We start from the raw sequence: 20,595 nt of genomic DNA on the forward strand, positions 1-20,595 counted from the left end.
TTATTTTAGGAAGTAGTAAATTGGGCCGGCACCGTGGCTCACTAGGCTAATCCTCCGCCTTGTGGCGCCGGCACCCCGGGTTCTAGTCCCGGTCAGGGCGCCGGATTCTGTCCTGGTTGCCCCTCTTCCAGGCCAGCTCTCTGCTGTGGCCAGGGAGTGCAGTGGAGGATGGCCTGGGTGCTTGGGCCCTGCACCTCATGGGAGACCAGGAGAAGCACCTGGCTCCTGCCTTCAGATCAGCGTGGTGTGCAGGTCGCGGCGGCCATTGGAGGGTGAACCAATGGCAATGGAAGACCTTTCTCTCTGTCTCTCTCACTGTCCACTCTGCCTGTCAAAAAATAAAAAATAAAAATATTACAATGGTGTGTTATTTTATAGATGAGGAAACTGAGACTCAAGAGTTAATTTCTCCAAGAGCAAACAATCAGGAAAGATAAGGATTATAATTCAAAATGCAAGTCTTATGGTTATGAAAGCCCACATTCTGAATATGAACAGCATTGTTGTGGATCAGCTATAGTGCAATACTGAATATTGTTCAGAACGGTTGTCAGAGGTGCTGAACAGAATAGGGCAAATGAGAGCTCCAGTCAGATCCTTGGGGTCCTTGGGACTTAGGAAGAGGTGGAATGAAGAGCTATACTGGGAATAAAATTTGGCAAGGTCAAAGATTCCACAGCAATGGTAATGTCTCCTAAACTTCCCAGGGACACTGTACAGCAGAAAGAGCTTTGTTTTTTCTTTATACATGTTTAACATTTTAAAAATATTTTTTCCATAGCATCTTCCAGGTTCATAGAATGGGATGCCTTCCTACCAACCACAATGCTAGTTAAGAACACTCTTGTTCGCGTAGTTCTTCCGCAGTTTTTTCCTCCCATCTCCCACCCACATTAAAAACATCCTGAAGGATTAGAATGAGCAGAGGGCTAAGAAGTTTTAAGGTGATTCAGAAACAAAAAATATCACTCATTCCCTTCTGAGGTGGTGGGCTCTACCTGGGGCTAGGTGAAGTAGCTGGAACGTAGAGGGATGTTGCACTCTTAAATTGTAATAGGGACTGACTTTCTAGGCATCTATATTTTGCAACTTAAGGAAATCATGGCATTTTTGTTTACCTAAGAGTAATTAAAATTTTCATGAATGAGTTTTCTACCATGGTAGGGGAAGAATTTAATTCACTCTAAGTTATAAAGAGATAGAGAATTTTAAATTTTTTATAGCTCCTGTTCTTAACTGATACATGAAACTATACATGTTTATGGGGTACCATATGAGGTTTCAACGTATGTGAACACTGTGCAATATCTAATCTGGGTAAACATCTATCTCAAGCATTTGTCATCACTGTGTGGTAAAACAATGAAATCTTTTTTTTTATCTTTTTTTTTATTTAGTAAATATAAATTTCCGAAGTACAGTTTATGGATTACAATGGCTTCCCCCCCCATAATTTCCCTCCCACTCGCACCCCTCCCATCTCCCACTCCCTCTCCCATTCCATTCACATCAAGATTCATTTTCAATTATCTTAATATACAGAAGATCAATTTAGTATATATTAAGTAAAGATTTCATCAGTTTGCAACCATACAGAAACACAAAGTGTAAAATACTGTTTTAGTACAAGTTATAGCATTACTTCACATTGGACAACACATTAAGGACAGATCCCACATGAGAAGTAAGTACACAGTGACTCAAAACATTGAAATCTTTCTTCTAGCTTTTTTTTTTTTTTTCAAGAAAATACATACTACATTTCTGTTTGTGTTCACCTTACTATGTAGTAGAACCACAGGAACTTCTTACTCCTATGTAACTGTAATTTAGTATCCATTTCATAGCCTTCCCCCATCCCTACTCTTTCCAGCCTTTGGTGACCACCATTCTGCTCTTATAAGCTGGATTTTACTGGTTCAACGTGGCTGCTATCTAAGCTTCCATCTTGTGGCTAAACTGTGTTCTGCACTGTTTCATAGGGTGGACAGAATCCTAAAAGAGCTACAATCATGAATTCAGGTAGATCATGATCTCCTTTTGAAGAGAAATGAATTTTAAAGTTTTAATCAAAAGAAGATTGCTTTGTTGAACAAACAGACACTCAGAAGTTCCAGGCCACTTTATTGTTAAAATTTCTGTACAAAATATTATTCAACACAAAATGAAGTTTTCTGATGACATTATATGACTTGTTTTCATAATTATACTAATAGGAGCCTTTCAGCTTTTAACATTTTTTGAAGCTTCTTCTCTCTATATTGCATCCTCCATTTTTCCTTCCTAAAATTGATCCATAATAGGATTCTTTGTAGTGTCCTAAACGCTCAATAGTCTTTCAACAAAACAATATATTAGAATTTCAAAAAAAAAAAACAAACCTGGAAATCACCATGTTGATTAACTTTTGAGAAAAAATTCCTGCTGTTAAATTATCTGAATGAGATGCAAAAGTATAAATTTTTCTTATTAACATTTTCTTAGAAAAAAATTTTTCTTGCAGGGGTCTTCATCTTCTGGATGGAGTGGGAGGCTATATCTTCAGGGGATAATAGTAATAAAAAAAACCTTTAGTACATGTTTGAACAAATGAATGCAGATGGAAAGAACATGGTATAAAAGTGATTACATAATTTTTTTGTATACTGGAGTACTTCTATTTAGAAGCATTAAGAGCTAGCTTGTAAATTGAACTCATTCATCCAAAGTAGTTTTGTCCAGATTGATGCATGGGAAAAATGATGCAAGACTCACTTTTGAGTTGTCTGTTGTATTATAGCTGTTTCAATGGTGTGATGTTCATATTATTACGTATTATAACTTCATCAGCAGAGGGCACTCTGTTAAGTGGCAGAAAACTCTGGTTTATGATCACCAGGAAAAGTGATGATTACATTGGACCTAGTATAAAACACACACACACACACAATCTTTTAATAATTTTGGAAGGAGTTTCGGAGTGTCTTAGCAACCATTGTCATAGTATCACAAGGAAAAGCAGTTTTTTAATAGAGCATGCACATATCTGGTTATTGATAGGTAACTAGGACTGACCTGCAAAGCATAACTTCAAGTATATGTTTGGATGAATGAATTCTGAATGAAATATTCACTTTCTTTTGTTTCTAACTTTGTCTAACATCTTCAGTATTGATCGTCTTTGAGCAATAACAAATGCAATTAGTAGTCATTAGCTTGTAAATAGAATTAGCAGACATTAGAAGTTACAGAGTCATGTCTAGTGTTTATTTCAAACAATGGTTAACACATAATTTCTCTTTTCTTCCACATCATCTGAACAGATCAGCAACTGTCTTCTAACATCTGTTTAAGAGAAAACTATGCAATAGAAAATTAGCATTTTGAGAAATCTCAATGAAAACTGATATCAACACCTGAGCTCTATACGAAGTTTTGTCAGTGGATGAAGCCTCAGGGATGAGCCATCAGGAGAGGATCTGGAATGATCTTACAATTCACCCAGGCTCTGATATTTCTTTACATCACTGTAACTGTGCTTCAGGAAGATTGCCAAGTTGTTAAAGCCGCCCCTCGCCCAACCTCTACAGCTAATTGATGATCTGATATGGGATGCCTTGACTCGGTCCTGTCACATATATACGCAGTGAGATCCAGGGGCAGCTGGCATGCTCCCTGTTAATTTCTTTGCTTGGCAGTATTCTAAAGGAGCATGGGGTGTGCAGAAACACTTGGCACTTCACCTAAAAGCAAATGAGGATAAACAGGATGTTAATCAGGGTCACTAATGTGTTAGCTTTCAGGTTAAGAGCTGTAATTTATGGGCCGGGGGTAAAATTCTTACTTTCTTGTTTACAACCATAAATTCATAGTTCTAAATTCTGGGCTGAAGTTAGGTACCTAGAGCAGATTTCTGTACAAAACTAAGGAATGTCAATGTAAAGAACATCATTTGGTGAAGTTTGAGGCCAAGTTCAGCAGATTGGATGGGGCCTTGGGGGTCACTGATGTATGATGGCAGACAGTAGACATGAGGGAGTTGTCAGACTGCCACCAGGGCTTTCCTTTCCCACTCATCCCCTCCTTGATTCTTGCCAGATCTGCTTTGCATTTGAGGTTGATTGAAGTGGGTCTCACTGTTAACCTGTCAACTGAACCCCCTGTGATTTAGGGAGCTTTTTGCTCACTTGATGCAAACAAAAATTGGAGTAAAAAATCTGGATCCTTTTAGAGCACTGGAGATGACCAAACAGAACAGCATCTGGACTTACCCTCCAATTAATGGAAAAGTGTTGTCAGGTGCAAGAGATGAAATCTTGTGAGAAAGGTGGTCCTGCAGTGCCAAAGTTTGCTGTGGGTAATGACCTCTGTGGAGTCGTTCAGAAAGCCCTGGAAAGCATTATAAAGAATTATACCATCTTGAATTTAGGTGGATTTATTCTTCCTAAGAGCACAAAATGCTTTCACATATAGATTATCTCATTTATCTTCATAACATCAGTGTGAAATAGTTTGTGGCAGGTATAATTATCTTGTTTTTATGAAGAGAAAATGAGGTGCCAGGGAGAGCCAGTGAGCCATGGAATGTTTAGTGTTTTTCTTTGCAAATAGGTGAAAATACTTCATAGGTATCTGAACCAATCTTTATTACATGCAAGCCTTTTTTATGGGTGAGTTGAAGGATATTAACTATCTTGTGCCATAAGATAACTCCAGCAAAAAGCCCTAAGTTGCCATCTGTTAACTATTGTATTTTTGGTGAATTGAAAGGACAATGAATGGGAAGAAATTTGCTCTGAAAAATGAGTTAAAGTAATCTCGTTCTTAGTACCTGAAAACTGGAACTTTACATTGTCTAGCAGGGTGAAACAGAACCAGATGTTGATTTTTCCAGGGCAAAAAGCCTGATGTGAGCACTTTGGTCATGGTATCTGGGGGTTGATCCAGACTTGAAGCATTGTTATGAGATTACATCAGAGACACAGTGAAGAAAAATGATGTAAAATTATGAAATGTGAATTGGACTCTTTAGAAAAAAGATGCTGGGTAAATTAAGTAGAGTCTCAAGAGCCCTTGAATTACATTTGAGGAAAGTGTTAGGTGAAACTTTATTAGATAGCGTACAGGGCTCTCTGAGGCAATAGCATATCTAAAATGCAATGACAATCAACATAGAAGATGATATCCTCCCTTTCATGTCTGGGTAAGTGATCAGTGGCCTGGCAGCTTGAAGGTGTCGGAACCCAGGATCCTTCTGTCTTCTGTATTTGAGCTGAGGCTTTCATTTTATGATCTAATATTACTGTTCTTTCTTTTTTTTTCTAGTCAGTGGGGACAGGGAGAGGGAGGTGGTAGAAAACATATTCCTTAAAAAATAAATCACTTATTTGACTGGCAGCCATGAAACAGAGCTCACCAGTTCCTAGTTGATGGTTTATTTTCCAAATGCCTGCAACATCTTGGGCCAAGCTAGGCAAAAACCACGATCCAGGAACTCAATCTACGGGTCTCACATGAGTACAGGAACCCAACTACTGGAGTCACCATTGCCCCTTTCTAGGGTTTCCACTGTCAGGAACAGGAGCTGGATATCGATCCTAGGTATTAGATGTGGCACATGGGCATCTTAACTGATGCTAGACCAAATACTTGGCTCTGCTCCTTATATTTGAGTACAAAAACCGGAAGTCCTACATGTCAGTATTTGTCTGTGATCTGCTGGCCAAAATTCAGTCTGATGGCAATATCTAGCTTCAGAAGATCCTGAGAAATGTAGTAGTCGCTAGCCAAGCAGCCATATTTCTAACAAAAATGTGAAAGGCTGACTATTAAAACAAAAAGGAGAGGATGGATATTGTAAAACCAGCAACTTCAAGAACAAACCAGAACATTTTGCAGCAGATTTTTAATCTATTTAAGATATATCATTGCAGCTAGCGCTGTGGCACAGTGGGTTAATGCCCTGGTCTGCAGCACCAGCAACCCACATGAGTGCCAGTTTGAGTCCTGGCTGCTCCACTTCTGATCCAGCTCTCTGCTATCGCCTGGGAAAGCAGTAGAAGATGGCCCAAGTCCTTGGAACCCTGCACCTGTGTGGAAGACCTAGAAGAAGCTCCCAGCTCCTGGCTTCAGATCAGCTCAGCTCTGGCCATTGGGGTCATTTGAGGAGTAAACCAGTGGATGGAAGACCTCTCTCTCTGCCTCTTTCTGTAACTCTGTCTTTCAAATAAATAAAGTAATTCTTGTAAAAAATGATATGTCATCAACTCTGCTTTGGAGCTATATGCTATGTAACCAGCATTCTGGATAATGTTGCTAATGAGTGCATGTTGCCTAATATATTTGTATTTATTTGAGACTCTGATATAGCTGACCCATTTGGATAATGAATTATGTCTGCCTCGTAAGGGCAAAATTAAGTTCATCACTTTTTACCATGCTCCATGTAGTCATATTGCAGTCATATTGTGGTAAAGAAATTCCTTTGGGATAGACGTTTGATGCAGTAGTTAAGATGCCTCTTGAGGTGCCTACATCAAGTGCTTTGGTGAGTTCTGCCTCCACTCTGAATTTTAGTTTCCTGTAAATGTGCATCCTAAGAGGCAGTAGGTGATGGCTCACATAGTTGTGTCTGTGCAACCCATGTGGGAGATTCAGGTTGAGTCTTTAGCTTCCATCTTGAGCCTGACCTATCTCTGGCTGTTGTGGATATCTAGAGAGTGGATTGGAGCATATTCTCTCTCAATCTCTCTCTCTAACACACATACACATACACACACACACACAAACACACACACACATGCACATTCCCTCTCCCTCCCTCACCTCTCTCTATCCTTCTCTTTGCCTCTCAACTACATACACTCTTAAAAATTAAAGAAATTTCTTTAATGCACACGTACACACTAAGATAGTAAAGGTTGGACAACATTTTAAGAGTTATTACAAAATCAAAATATCAGGGTAGAGTAGGAGGTACCATTTAACTGCAAGAGAGGGTAATGAAAAAATTCCCACTGACTATAGAGTGCTGGGAATATCTTTTCATGAGCCTGGGTGTGAATTTTCCTTCTGTTGTTTTTATAGGTATTGTAATACATTTTTAAAAGTTTCCTCAACATATTTTACAAAATGCTTTAATTTCAAAGGTAGAACTCACAAAGTATCAAGCTTCTTCCTGCTTGAAGTGACGCAAAGAGAGATCTTGTCTGTGCTGGTTCACTATCTGAATGGCCACAGGAGCCAGTTCTGTGCCAGGCCAGAGCCAGGTACTCCCTCCTGGTCTTCTGTGTGGGTGGCCGCAGCCAAAGCACTTGGGCCATCTTCTCATCTCTTCTCAGGTGCCTTCTCAGGAAGCTGGATAGGAAGCATAGTCTAGATGTCAGTGTGGCAGGTATTGGCTTAATCTGCTTTGCTACAACACCAGCCCCTCCAATTCTATATTTTTAACTTTAAAAAGACTGTGTACCTTTTTTATTTGTTAACTAGGAGGAAGATTGTATTCTACAATGTCTGCGACAGCTCCCCTACAACACACATCTTTCTCCCACTCTGCCAATACAGCTGTTCTATTATGTGAGACTCAATCCATATTCAGTGCATATTATGAGTATTAGAAATGCCACAGCTGGACCATTGGTGTTTTATGATTACCCTTTTCTCCTGCAATTAAACATTGTTCTGCTTTATTTGCTTATCTTTCTTTGTATTCCTGTTTACTTCGCCTTAAGATACTTGACTAAAACTTTCAAAATCCATGTCTGTGGTAAATTTCAGACAAACCTGTAGGATACTTTTGTTTGTTTTCTTTGTGACATCCCTGCTGGCACTCAGAATCTTCCTCCCTTCTGCATTAATATTCTCTGGCCTGAGAGACTGTTTTCCCGAGTTTCACAGCCCACCAGCCACTCACTCCACCACCTCTTTCTTCAGCTTCATCCTGGGATTCCTTCTGCTTCCTCTCTTTCCTTCCTGGATCCCATTTCTTCTTCCCTGGGGGGTCCTGGATTGGGTGGTCAATGTCAGCCAATAATTCCTGAGAAAGTTCAGATAGGAGGTAAATTTTCTGAGAGTTTTCATTTCTGAAAATTTCTTTATTCAATCAACATATTTTAATTGAATTAGTAAAGAAGTCTGCATTGGAAATCATTTTAATTGGGAAATTTGAGGGTATAATCTCATTTGTCTTCTAGTTTCCATTATTATAGCTGATGATTCTGATGCCATTTTGATTCTTTTTAAACATGTCCCTTTTTTTATGTCTGTAAGCTTGTTATGTTTCCATTATTTATATGGGTACTTCTCAAAGTCTGTGGAAAGTAGAATTGAACGATAAATTTAGTTTGGTGCAAAAAATTTTGAAATCCACATGCAAAATTCTTCATAAAATTTGTGCTTTATGAACTTTTTGAAGACCCCTCATAGGCATGGATTTCAACTGGGTATCAAAATAAACTTGTCTTGTAATCTCATTTTCCATAAAGTTTTTGAAGTACCCTCATTTGATTTTCTGAAATTTCAGTAGTGTATGCTTTAAGTCCTTCTTTAGTCATTAAAGTGTGTTTTGGGTGTAGGATGGCTTTTCAATATACAATTTCCTATAATTCTTGGCTTGTTCTTAATGTGGAGAAGATATTTGATTCTTCTCACCCCTGTACTGCCATTATTCATTCTGTCTCTCAACTCCCTTATCTCTTTCCCATCTCTGCCTCACAAATATATCTATATCTATAGACATATATAGATCTCTTTATATATATCTGTATTATGTAGGTCTCCTTGTATCAATGATGATGGAAATACCCATATAATTCTATAGATAGGAGTATACACACACCTGTATACAAGGACATAGAAAGATATATTAGTGGATAGATTGTGTAATTTTATAAATATTTTCTCCCAGTTTGTAGTTTGTCTTTTCATTCTCTTACCAATATCTTAAGATTTGTTTACGTATTTAATTGGAAGTCAGAGTTAAAAAGAGGTAAAAAAAAAAAAAGAGATGTTTCTTCTACTAGTTAATTCCCCAAATGGCCACAACATCCTGGGCTGGTCCAGGCTCAAACCAGGAGCCAGGAAATTCATCGTGGTCTCCTGCACATGGACCATCTTCTGCTGCTTTCCCAGGCCATCAGCAGGGAGCTGGATCAGAAGTGGAGCAGCCAGGAATCCAATTGTCACCTGTATGAGATACTGGTGTTGCAGGTGGTGGCTTTTACCCTCTGTGTCACAGCGAGGGCCCCAACAATGTCATTTGAGGAGCATATATTTTTAATTCTTATGAAGTCCAACTGTTTAGTTTTCTTCCATGGTAGTTCTTTTTGTCACTATCAAATCCAAGATCACATGGGATTTTCTCTATTTTCTAGGAGTTTTATAGTTTTGCATTTTATATTTATGTCTGTGATCCATTTTTTAAATTATTTATTGTGAAAAGTATAAGATTTATGTTTGGATTTTTTAACAGGTAGATATACAGTTATACTAGCACTCTTGTTGAAAAACTATTCTTCCAACATTGAATTACCTTCCCTCCTCTGTCAATAGTCAGTTGATTATATTTGTGTGAGGCTATTTCTGTGCTGATCTGTTTGCTTATTATTTTGCCAAGACCAACCATTATATATTTTTTTTATTTTTATTTATTTGAAAGAGTTACAGAGAGGAGTAGAGGCAGAAAGAGAGAGAGAGAGAGAGAGAGAGAGAGAGGTCTTCCATCCACTGGTTCACTCCCCAGTTGGCTGTAATGACTGGAGCTGCACCAATCCAAAGCCAGGAGCTACTTCTGGGTCTCCCATGCAGGTGCAGGGGCCTAAGGAGTTGGGCCATCTTCCACTGTTTTCCCAGGCCATAGCACAGAGCTGGATCAGAAAAGGAGCAGCCAGGACTTGAACCAGTGTGCATATGGAATGCTGGCAGTAGCTTACTTTAAGTTTTCAAGTTTGGTAGTACCAATCTTCTGAATTTGTTCTTTTTTTTTTTTTTTTTTGACAGGCAGAGTGGACAGTGAGAGAGAGACACAGAGAGAAAGATCTTCCTTTGCCGTTGTTTCACCTTCCAATGGCCGCCACAGCCAGCGCACCGTGCTGATCCAAAGCCAGGAGCCAGGTGCTTCTCCTGGTCTCCCATGGGGTGCAGGGCCCAAGCACTTGGGCCATCCTCCACTGCACTCCCTGGCCACAGCAGAGAGCTGGCCTGGAAGAGGGGCAACCGGGACAGAATCCGGCGCTCCGACCAGGACTAGAACCTGGTGTGCCGGCGCCGCAAGGTGGAGGATTAGCCTAGTGAGCCACGGCACTGGCCCTGAATTTGTTCTTAGTTTTCAACTTTTTGCCTTTTATTTAAGTCATACTAATTTTTTGGTGCTAATATCAGTAGTGTTTTTTCCCTATTTCCAGTTATTCATTGCTGGCATATCATAAAGTAATTTATTTTCCATATTACCATTTTAAAAAAAAAAGATTTATTTATATTTGAAAGTCAGAGTTACAGAGAGAAGAGGCAGAGAGAGAGAGAGAGGTCTTCCATCTGATGGTTCACTCCCTAATTGGCCACAATGGCTGGAGCTGTGCCAATCCAAAGGCAGGAGCCAGGAGCTTCTTCCGGGTCTCCCACATGGGTCAGGTCTTGAGCCATTCTCCACTGATTTCCCAGGCCATAGCAGTGAGCTGGATCAGAAGTGGAGCACCCAGGTCTTGAACCTGAATTGGCGCCCAAATGGGATGCCAGCACCTCAGGCCAGGGTGTTAACTCACTGCGCCACAGCGCTGGCCCCTGCATGTTAAATTTCTATCCTATAACCTTGCTAACTGTTATATAACCTTGCTGTTAAAAACAATAACTGTTTTTATTTCAGGAGTTTTTGGTTGATTCTTTGAGATTTTTTATATCAACAATCATATCACCTGTGGAAAAGACATTTGTTTCTTCCCAATTTATGTCTTTTATATCCTTCCTTCCTCATATTAATATATATTAACTATATATTATTGATATATATTTTCTTAGTATAGTACTATATCTCTTATACATAAAGACATCTTGCCTGTGTTCTATGAGAGAGCTTCTGGTTTCTCACCCTTAGATGTGTTTGATTTTTGTAGATGTTCTTTCTGTAATTGAGGAAGTTCCCCTCTACTATTAGTTTGCTGTGGGATTCTTTAATGAATAAATGTTGGATTTTATCAAATGTTCTTCTATACCCATTTATGTAATCATATAGTTTTTCTTTCTTAGCCTGTTGATATGTTGGATTGTATTAGCTGATTTTCAAATGTTGAACCTAACTTGCATACTCGGAAGAAATCTTAGTTGTTGTGGCCTGTAATTTCTTATTGGATCCAGTATCTTTATTATTTTCAAACCTGTTTTATGATAAATTAATGGACCAAGTACTTAAGGAAACGTAGGGTTTTTCCATACTTAGGTTAATAGCGAATACAGATAGGATTTTGGAACTGATTGAATGTGGTTAGTGAGGAATAGGAAATTATTTAAACTGTTGAGACCTCTTGGGAATATTAATGGACAAAAAAAGGGGAAAATAAATATTCAAAACTGTAAATTTATTTTTGTGGTTCTTATAGTATAGTCAGGAGGATATATATATCAAGTAACTGAATAAGCAGGAAGCAAATTGAGGAAAGAGAGTTTGGGGAATCATATATTTGACAGCAATAGTTGAAGCTAAACAGGGGAATGAGATAGTTAAGAAGTGGCAAAGGGATGAAAGATCTGAAAAAGAGTTTTAAGAATACTGATACTTGGAGATACAAGAACCAACGAAGATGCTGAAAAGACACATGTTGAGAACAAAAATATAGTATTAGCAGTAAAAGGAAGAATTGAAAGGATCAGGCATGTTAATCAGCATTGAATACAAAAGAAAAAAGAAAAGTTGGTAACATAGCCAAAACCATGGAACTGACCATTAGATTTTTGCTAAATTCTAATCAATAGAATTGTTTCCAAAAAAGTGAATAGAGAGGAGGCTGGAATATGAAGGGTAAAAGGAAAGTAGAAGGCAGTCATTGTGGACTGTGTTTTCACAGATGTTAGCAGTGATAAGAGAGAGGAGAAGGTAATGCAAATGTGTTACAAGATAGGGGCTAGTATTGTGGCACAGTGGTTTAAGCATTGCCTGTGATGCTGGCATCCCAGAAGAGCAACTGTTCAAGTCCCAGCTGCTCTACTTTTAATCCAGCTCCCAGCTAATGTGCTTGGGAAAGCATTCCCAGTAGATGGTCCAAATACTTGGGCCCCTACCACCCATGTGGGAAACCTAGATTAAGTTCTTGGCTCCTGGTTTTGGCCTGGCCCAGTTCTGGCCATGGAAGCTAGTTGATGAGTGAACCACCAGATGGAGGTTCTCTGTGTGTCCCTCTCTGATTGTAATTCTGCCTTTCAAAAAAAAAGAGGTCTTTTAATTTAAAACAAAAAGACTGAAAAGTGTGTTTTAGCAGCAATGAGGCTTTAGCATGCCAACTGCTGTGTGAAAAGGACCAGTGGAGAGAGATATAGATGTGTTAGATAGAAAGCAAATGATAGGATGAAGTTTCTGTCTGTAAATTACTGCCTCAAAGGAAACCAACAATCATGTGACTGGTTACTGAATGATTTAGCTACCTTCTAGAAAATTTTATATATTAATATATAAGGATGCATATCAGTTTAGGCTAAGTTTTTCTGCAATAATTTATAGTCCCCAAATATTTGTAACTTAAAATAATGAAGCTGACTTGTTGCTGCCACAGACACGGCATTTGCATTATGTAATGGGCCAGCTGGGTGTTTTGCTGTCATTTATTCTCATTCTAGGACCTTAGTTAGCAAAGCTGTCCTCCTGCTGAGCATTCAAGTCACCATGCCACAGGCAAGGACTCCTGGTAAATTGCATATTGGCTTCTAAAGCTTCTAATCCTGAACGACTTTCAGTTACTTTAATGCCCATCTCACTGGCCAAATCAAATCACATGACCATGCTGCCTTCCAAGGGGTGGGAAAGCAGCATACAAATATGTACCAGGGAAGAGAGCTCATTAAAGTGTTTGTAAACACTCCTAATAGGTATCATAAGTAGTGTGCTTGTTTGTATTGTACATTGATTCACAGTTATCAAAATAGTTGTGCTAATTTCTATAAAAGTTAGACATTAGTTGTATCTTTTGGAGAGCAATTCCATACAAAACTTTGCTTCTAAGGAGAAAATAAGATTAAATATAATCTCACCTGCATTTACAATGCTATTTTCAGAAATGTATAGTGGTACCCCCTAATCTATGGGAGATCTGTTTTAGGACCACCAGTAGAAGCCTGAAACTTTTGATAGTACTGAACCAAATATAAACTATGTTTTTCCCTTTATATGTATGTCTGCAATAAACTTAGTCTCTTACAGTTGCCTAATTTAGAAATGAACAATCACATTAATAGAATAGTTATAACAATATTCTCTAAAAATATTCTCTAAAAAAGTTGCCAATGTCACTACTCTTACATTTGGGTGCTTTAAGTAAAATAAGAGTTGTTTGAGTACAACCACTGTAAAACTGCTACAGTGGATCTGATAGCTGAAATGGCTGGTAGGTGGCTAGTAAGTGGGTAGTGTGTACATTGTTCATATTCTAGGCTGGACGATATGAGGTTCCATCGCTGCACTTGATTTAAATCTTATGAATTGTTTATTTCTAAACTTTTCCACTTAGTTATTTCAGACTGTAGTTGACATCAGGAAACTGAAATCCTAGAAATTGAAAATGCAGGGGCCAGTGCTATGACCCAGCAGTTTAAAGCCCTGGCCTATAGCACCGGCATTCCATATGGGTGCTGGTTCAAGTCCTGGCTGCTCCACTTCCAATCATGCTCTCTGCTATAGCCAGGAAAAGCAGTAGAAGACAGCTCAAGTCCTTGGGCCCCTGTATCCATGTAGTAGACATGGAAGAAACTCCTGACTTCGGATTGACCCAGCTCTGGCCATTGCAATTATTTAGGGAGTGAACCAGTGGATGGAAGACCTCTCTCTCTGTGTCTCTGTGTCTCTCTACTTCTCTCTGTAACTCTGTCTTTAAAATAAACAAAAAATAAAGTTTTTTTAAATGAAAATGCAGATAAGGGGAGACTTCTGTAATTACAGTCATGTACCAGAAATACACAGGATGATAATAGAGACACAAAATGAGTATATTGGATCTTACACATCATCCCTTTAAAATTAAAGTAGGAAGGAAATTGGTGAAGTATAACTATTAAGCAATTTTTAGAGAAATAGTTGGCTAAAGATATTTTACATTCTTTTACAATTCTAAGGAATTCCTGTAATAGCTGTCAAGTGCAATAAGGATGGAGCTAGAAGGTGAAGCTCTTTTAAGATCTGAACTTGACTGCATGGATCAGATTCTCCTTCCCATTATCAATTCACCATGTAAGACATTCCCTGTTATCTCATCAGGCTATATTTTTCTCAGTATAGATTCAGGCCCAAATTGCAATTATAAATGCTCAACAGGGAAGTGTTAAAGGTTCAGAGCAAGAACTGTGCTTTATTATCCTTATTTTTTTTTTGACAGGCAGAGTGGACAGTGAGAGAGAGAGAGAGAGAGAGAGAGAGAGAGAGAAAGGTCTTCCTTTTACCATTGGTTCACCCTACAATGGCCGCCGCGCTGCAACTGGTGCACCGCGCTGATCCGAAGGCAGGAGCCAAGTACTTATCCTGGTCTCCCATGGGGTGCAGGGCCCAAGCACTTGGGCCATCCTCTACTGCACTCCCTGGCCACAGCAGAGAGCTGGCCTGGAAGAGGGGCAACCGGAACAGAATCCAGTGCCCCGACCAGGACTAGAACCCGGGGTGCCAGCGCCGCAAGGTGGAGGATTAGCCTACTGAGCCACAGCGCCAGCCCTGTCCCTTCCTTTCTTCTTCTAGTATTCCTGCTTTGTGTGTGTCATACCTTTGTAATTGTCCCATAATCTTAGGCATTCCATTAGCGTTTTCCCCATTTCTTTCTTTGGCTTTTAGTTGAGGAAGTTTTTATTGATACATACCCAGCTCACGGATTGTCTTCTCTCTAGTGTCTAGTCTGATAATGAGCCCCTCCAAGACATTCTTCGTTTCTGTCTCAGTGGTTGTTTTGATCTGGCAGTCCCTTTTGATTCTTTGAGAGTTTCCATCTATCTGTGTGCATTGTTCACATGGTCCTGTATATCGTCCAATTTTTCGATTACAGTTGTTTTAATAACCCAGTCAGACAGCTCCAGAATCTTTGCCATGGTAGGGCCTGGTTTTGATGCTTGCTTTGTCTCTTCAGACTGCATTTTTCTTGCTTTAACTTTTTTTTTTTTTTTTTTTCTGAAAGCTGGACACAATGTATCAGGTAATAGAAAGCAAAGTAAGCAGGTCACTTAGTGTGAGGTTTATGTTCCTCTAGGTAGGAGTTAGGCTATTTAATGTTTGCTTTGCTGTAGGTATCAGAGGTTTCATTTTCCTTTTGGGCCTTTATTGTGGTCTCTCACACTCTTTTTTGGGGTTTCCCTAGAAATTGCTTCTTAAATAGAACCTGTGTCTGGTATAGATCTGGAGCCCGGATGATGTGCTAAAGTATTGAAGGAAGAAAGCATGTATAATCTTAGGATTGAATATTTGGTTTCATTGGCCTACATCCCTAGCCTATAGCTTTCACAATACTTTTCTAGCCTTTTTCTTTGCTCTTTTATCCCCTGTGCAAGACAGCAAGACTTCCAGGGGCAGGAGTTGGCTAATTGCCCTTCCCCAAGGTCAATTAGGCTCTAGGGTAGAGAGGTCTCCTTGTTCTCAAGTGGAGAACATATAGGCAGGGCTATTTCAAAATGATGGCCTTTCCTCTCCCCTGCAGTCTGTATATGTATGTGTGGTGTACATAGCCCGTAATTTCTTTCTTCCGTCTTCAGGAGAGCGGCATTTTGGGAGAGGGAGCATGACAGGAGTGCCGGTGGGCAGGTGGAGGCGTGGGTTGGGAGAGGAAGAACTTTTCCCATGGCCTGGATTCCATTTTGGGGATTTTCTGGCCTTGGCCGGAAGCAGTCTTGGCCGTGTCCATGAGAAGCGGCCTTGACTCCCAGCCTCTCTTCTCTGGGTGGTTCTGAACTGTAATGTGTGTGCAGGAAAACTGGCCTGGGGCACTCTCATGAATTGCACATAATCCGGTGAATTTTCACAGACCGCACACAAGGACTAGAAAGAAGCTTAGAGAAACCCCAGGAATTCCTCTGTGCTCTGTTCCAGCCTGTCCAAGGTTCTGACACCTCATGGTAAGTACTGGATTGTTTTTCTTTTTAAAGATTGGTGTGAAAGGCAGAGTTATAGATGAGGCAGTGGTGGAGAAAGATTCAGTGTATGGGTTCACACCCCAGGTGGCTACGATGTCCTGGGGCTGGGCCAGGCTGAAGCAGAAGCCAGGTACTTTATCTAGGACTCCAGTGTGGGTTCAGGTGCCCAAGTCCTTGGGCCTCTTGCTCTGCTTTTCTAGGCTTGTTAGCCAGTTGGATCACGAGTGGAACAACCTGGGCATTTGGGGGTGGGGGCGGGCCGAGCCGTGGCAGAGTGGATGAAGCTGCTGCCTGCAGTACCAGCATCCCATAGGGGTGGTGGTTCAAGTCCTAGCACCTCCACTTCCGTCCCAGCTCTGCTGTGGCCTGGCCCAGCAGTAGAAGAGTGCCCAAGTCCTTAGTCTCCTGCAACTGTTTGGGAATCCTGGAGGAAGCTGCAGGCTCCTGCTTCAAATCTGCTTAGCTCACATCTGCTCAGGCTGAAAATGGAGAGAAGTGGAGAAACTTTACAGGTGGCACTGATGGCTTGATGGAAATGAAGGCGTGAGAATGATGCTAGGGTTTGACTTGAGCTGCTGGTGAAATGGTGGGTCAGTTATTGCAGGGGAAGATAGGGGGCCAGAGCAAGAGGTTTCATGGGGAAATCAGCAGTTTGGTTTTGATACATTGAGTTTCCTGTGTGTGTGGTTGTGGTTGTGTAAGGACAGATGTTGATGGAATGGTATGACTTTTTATTTTAGATGATTGGGATAGATTTACATCCAGAGTGAATTTCTGGGAGCAGCTGTTACAGTTATGTAGGTGACACGATGAGACTCTGAACTGGGACAGTGGCTGTGCAGGGGGAGGATGTGCAAGGTCTGTGTGAAATAGGACCAGTTGGCCTTAGTGACAGTTCAGTTGTAGCTACTGGTACAACTTAACCAATTGAACTTAGGTAACATTGGTGGTTCAGGATAACTCTTAGTTCTAATGCTTGGTGATTAGTGGTGCTGGCCTGTCAGGAGAAGGAAGAAGGGAGTGAGTGAGCTCAGCCCAGGAGGTGTGGAGTTTTCAGCCTGTGGGCTCTCACAGGGAAGACACCTGGCAGCCTGCCTGGGCTGTGAGCATGGAAAGGGAGACTCACTGCTCCTAGGATGTCAGATGTGTGTATGATTGCTTTGGAACCTTAAGAGTTGCTTGTTTAGCTTCAGACTCTTAGTAATCTGGGGTTGCATTGAGAAAAACAGCATTGAAAGAAATGCTCCCAAAGGAAATTAGATATTACATTCTAGGATCACAAAACAGTTAGTGCTTTATGATCCACTTATTCTGCAATCTTCTACTCTGAAGAAATAAAAATGCAAACATTCACGTGCAAAGATGTTTAAAGTCACCTTAGTTGTAATGAAGAATGGGATAAATGCACAGAAGGTAATCCTCCATGTTAGCATGCTCATTCTAGTGAAGGGGTTATGGTGGCTTTTATCCTCTCCTTTTTGAATGATTGTGATTTACAGTTTTTCCAAAACTGAGCATGTCTTCCTTTCTGATGAGGGAGGAAAAATGAAGTTAGGAATAATATATACATGGAAAAGAATAATATATAAGTAAGTAGCAAATTCTGCTGCATCCACAGAGTAAAATGGTAGAAAGCTATTTATTTTTTAGATTGTATGTATGTATGTATTTACTTGAGAGACAGAGTTACAGACAGCGAGAGAGAGAGAGACAGAGAGAAAGGCCTTCCATCCACTGGTTCACTCCCCAGATGGCCGCAATGGCTGGAGCTGTGCTGATCTGAAGCCAGGAGCCAGGAGCTTCTTCCTGGCTCCCGCATGACTGCAGGGGCCCAAGGACTTGAGCCATCTTCCCCTGCTTTCCCAGGCCATAGCAGAGAGCTGGATCAGAAGAGGAGCAGCTGGGACTAGAACCGGCACCCATATGGGATACAGGTGCTGCAGGCAGAGGATTAACCTACTGACCCACAACGGTGGCCCCGAAAGCTATTTATTTTGTTATGAAAAGTTTTTAGGTAGGTGGTTGAATGCTTATAAAGTGTTAAGAGTACCTAGGGTCACCAAATTCTTGTGCCTTAGTGTTTCCATAGTGTTCTTTTATATATATATATATATATATATATATACACACACACACACACACACACATATATATATATATATATATATTATGTTTTTGGTAAGGTTGGTAGTAGTGTACTCTCTGTCATTTCTGTGGTTAAGTCCCTTGAGTCTTTTCTTTTTTTTTTTCCTTGTTTCCTGGGGATACATGTTTTGTCAGGTCCACTGAGTTTTCAAGAGTTGTATTTTAGTCTCCCTGATCTTCTGTTGGCCACAGGTCCCGGCCACATGTCAGGGACACTCGGGCCTTTAGGACCTAGATGGAAGGAAGTACAAATCGTATATTATATTGTATCTTACCAATGAAATGCTATATTTTGTTATAAATTGTTTTTGTAAGTATTATACATTGTATTTTGTATGTTATAAGTGTACTTCAAATTGTATATTGTAAAAGGTATAGGGGCTGGCACTGTGGCATAGTGGGTTACTGCCCTGGTCTAAAGTGCCGGCAACCCATATGGGCGCTGGTTTGATACCTGGCTGCTCCATTCTGATCCAGCTCACTGCTGTGGCCTAGGAAAGCAGTAAGAAGATAGCCCAAGTCCTTGGGCCCCTGCACCTGTGTGGGAGACCTGGAAGAAGCTACCGGCTTCGGATTGGTGAAGTTCCAGCCGTTGCGGCCAATTCAGGAGTGAACCAGAGGATGGAAGACCTCTCTGTGCTTCTCCTCTCTCTGTGTCACTCTGACTTACAAATAAATAAATCTTGACAAAAAGAAGTATATGTGCTCGGAGGTATCACGTACAGTCCCAGGAGTCACGAGCGTAGCTGGCTGAATTCTGATTCTAGGATGGGTGAACCACCAGGTGGGTATCTCCCGTTAGGTGAGCGATTAAGATGCCTAGCCAATGTGTTAATTTTCAGGTTTCTTATTATTTTCTGGATTTTGTGGCTAGGAGATGGGAAATGGATCAAGTCATCCAGAAAGGATGTTTCTGCTCGCAGTTCTTTGACTCCTGTTTTACCTGATTTTCTAGTTTATCTCAGCTTGTCTTGGAGGTTCTCCAGCACAGCAGTGATAGCATCGACTGGGAAACCAAATAGATGGTTGGGTGTGTGCTATTGCCCCACTGAATTCTGATTCTGCCTCCGTGATACACAGTGTTTCCCTAATTGTGGGAGAAAGTTCCTGAGGAATGTATTTTGTTACATTGTCTTGCTCCAGATAGAACAAAGCCCTCATGACACTTGTTGTACTTATTTTTTTCTTTACCAAAGGTGGATCTTGGAAAACTTACATTTCAGCTTTGCAAAACAATGTATCCAGGACTGTTCACCAGGGGAGGCCAAGCAGCCTCTTTCAAGAAACTGAGATGTTTTGTCTACTATTGCTCTGGAAAGGATAGGGCCCCAGGCACGATCTATGCAGACATCCTGCAGAAGCTCTGGGGTTCCAGTCTTTGAGCATGTGCGCTAAGCTTGATCAAGGGGCTGGCCTCCCACAGCTGGTGAGCCAGGGCTGCAAGTCCCAGTGGCCCCCAGGTGAGGAGGGAGGGGCCAAGGGACTGCGGCTCTTGGCTGTCAGGCATGTGAGTATCTGTGAGCCTTCTGTGGGCACCTGGCCTTCCTTGGTCAGCCAGTGTCTTGAAGACAAACCCACACAGGAGCGTGTCTGCCAGAGGGTCTGCAGCTTGGCTGGTGGAGAGGCGTGCTACCATGGGAGCATAGGGATGTGCAGGGTAGCAAGGGGCACAGCGGGGCCAAGCTGGGACACAGACCCTCTGCCCCATTCCTGACTCTTTCAAACTTTGTTCAGGCTCCAGGTACATCGCAGCAGCTGCTGGAGAGGAGGCATCCCACCTGTACACAGTGTCATCAGCTGCTCCACATGCCTGGCCAGAGCTGGATGCCCGGTTGCCCTGTCATGCTTGGCCCTGAGGGCACAAGGCAGCTGCATGATCGGTGAGTGAGTGCGGGGCACAGGGGAGGGTCCTGGAGCCTCGACTGGCCTGGGTGCATGTGTCTCTGCTGGGCCCAAGCCTAGACCTTTAGGGATTGCCCAATTTTCAGCTTGGCCCCAACTCCACTGGGCAATCTGGAGTTGGGACTCTGAAGGCAGGACTGTGGCACATCTTGCCAGTTTCCTCAGTTCCTTCTCTGAGCAAAAATGTAGTGGAGATATGGGCTGAGGGCCACGTGAGTCTGTGCCGTGTGAGGGTAGACACGATGGGTGTGATGGGTGGGCTGTGCTTGC

The 20,595-nt window shown here is 41.3% G+C and overlaps 2 protein-coding genes across 8 annotated transcripts in view; one reads left to right on the top strand and one right to left on the bottom strand.

The window, feature by feature from the left end:
* Window positions 1-20,595, top strand: part of LOC127485706 (protein transport protein Sec24B) — a 150,175-nt gene that overhangs the window by 109,397 nt on the left and 20,183 nt on the right. For all 3 annotated transcript variants that reach the window (XR_011385889.1, XM_070067688.1, XM_070067687.1), the window contains exons 3-4: window positions 16,170-16,260; window positions 20,158-20,303. Coding sequence is in view for 2 of the 3 variants with exons in the window: in XM_070067688.1 (XP_069923789.1) it covers window positions 16,170-16,260; window positions 20,158-20,303 (237 nt within the window). In the remaining variant the exon portion in view is untranslated. The remainder of the gene's footprint in view (window positions 1-16,169; window positions 16,261-20,157; window positions 20,304-20,595) is intronic.
* The window catches only part of LOC138848025 (uncharacterized), a 53,584-nt gene continuing 34,415 nt past the window's right edge, over window positions 1,427-20,595 (bottom strand). Inside the window, exons 2-6 of one of the 5 annotated variants that reach the window (XR_011385886.1) lie at window positions 7,892-8,014; window positions 7,139-7,335; window positions 4,251-4,368; window positions 3,055-3,722; window positions 1,466-2,901 (exon numbers count right to left, since the gene is read on the bottom strand). Coding sequence is in view for 2 of the 5 variants with exons in the window: in XM_070067685.1 (XP_069923786.1) it covers window positions 2,844-2,901; window positions 4,251-4,368; window positions 7,139-7,335; window positions 7,892-8,014 (496 nt within the window). In the remaining 3 variants the exon portion in view is untranslated. Of the gene's footprint in view, window positions 3,723-4,250; window positions 4,369-7,138; window positions 7,336-7,761; window positions 8,015-15,018; window positions 16,265-20,595 lie in introns of those variants that run through there. The other 4 variants (XR_011385888.1, XR_011385887.1, XM_070067685.1 and 1 more) reach the window with 4 other exon arrangements.

Source organism: Oryctolagus cuniculus, unplaced genomic scaffold (assembly GCF_964237555.1).
Source record: "Oryctolagus cuniculus unplaced genomic scaffold, mOryCun1.1 SCAFFOLD_122, whole genome shotgun sequence".
Taxonomy (NCBI): Eukaryota; Metazoa; Chordata; class Mammalia; order Lagomorpha; family Leporidae; genus Oryctolagus; species Oryctolagus cuniculus.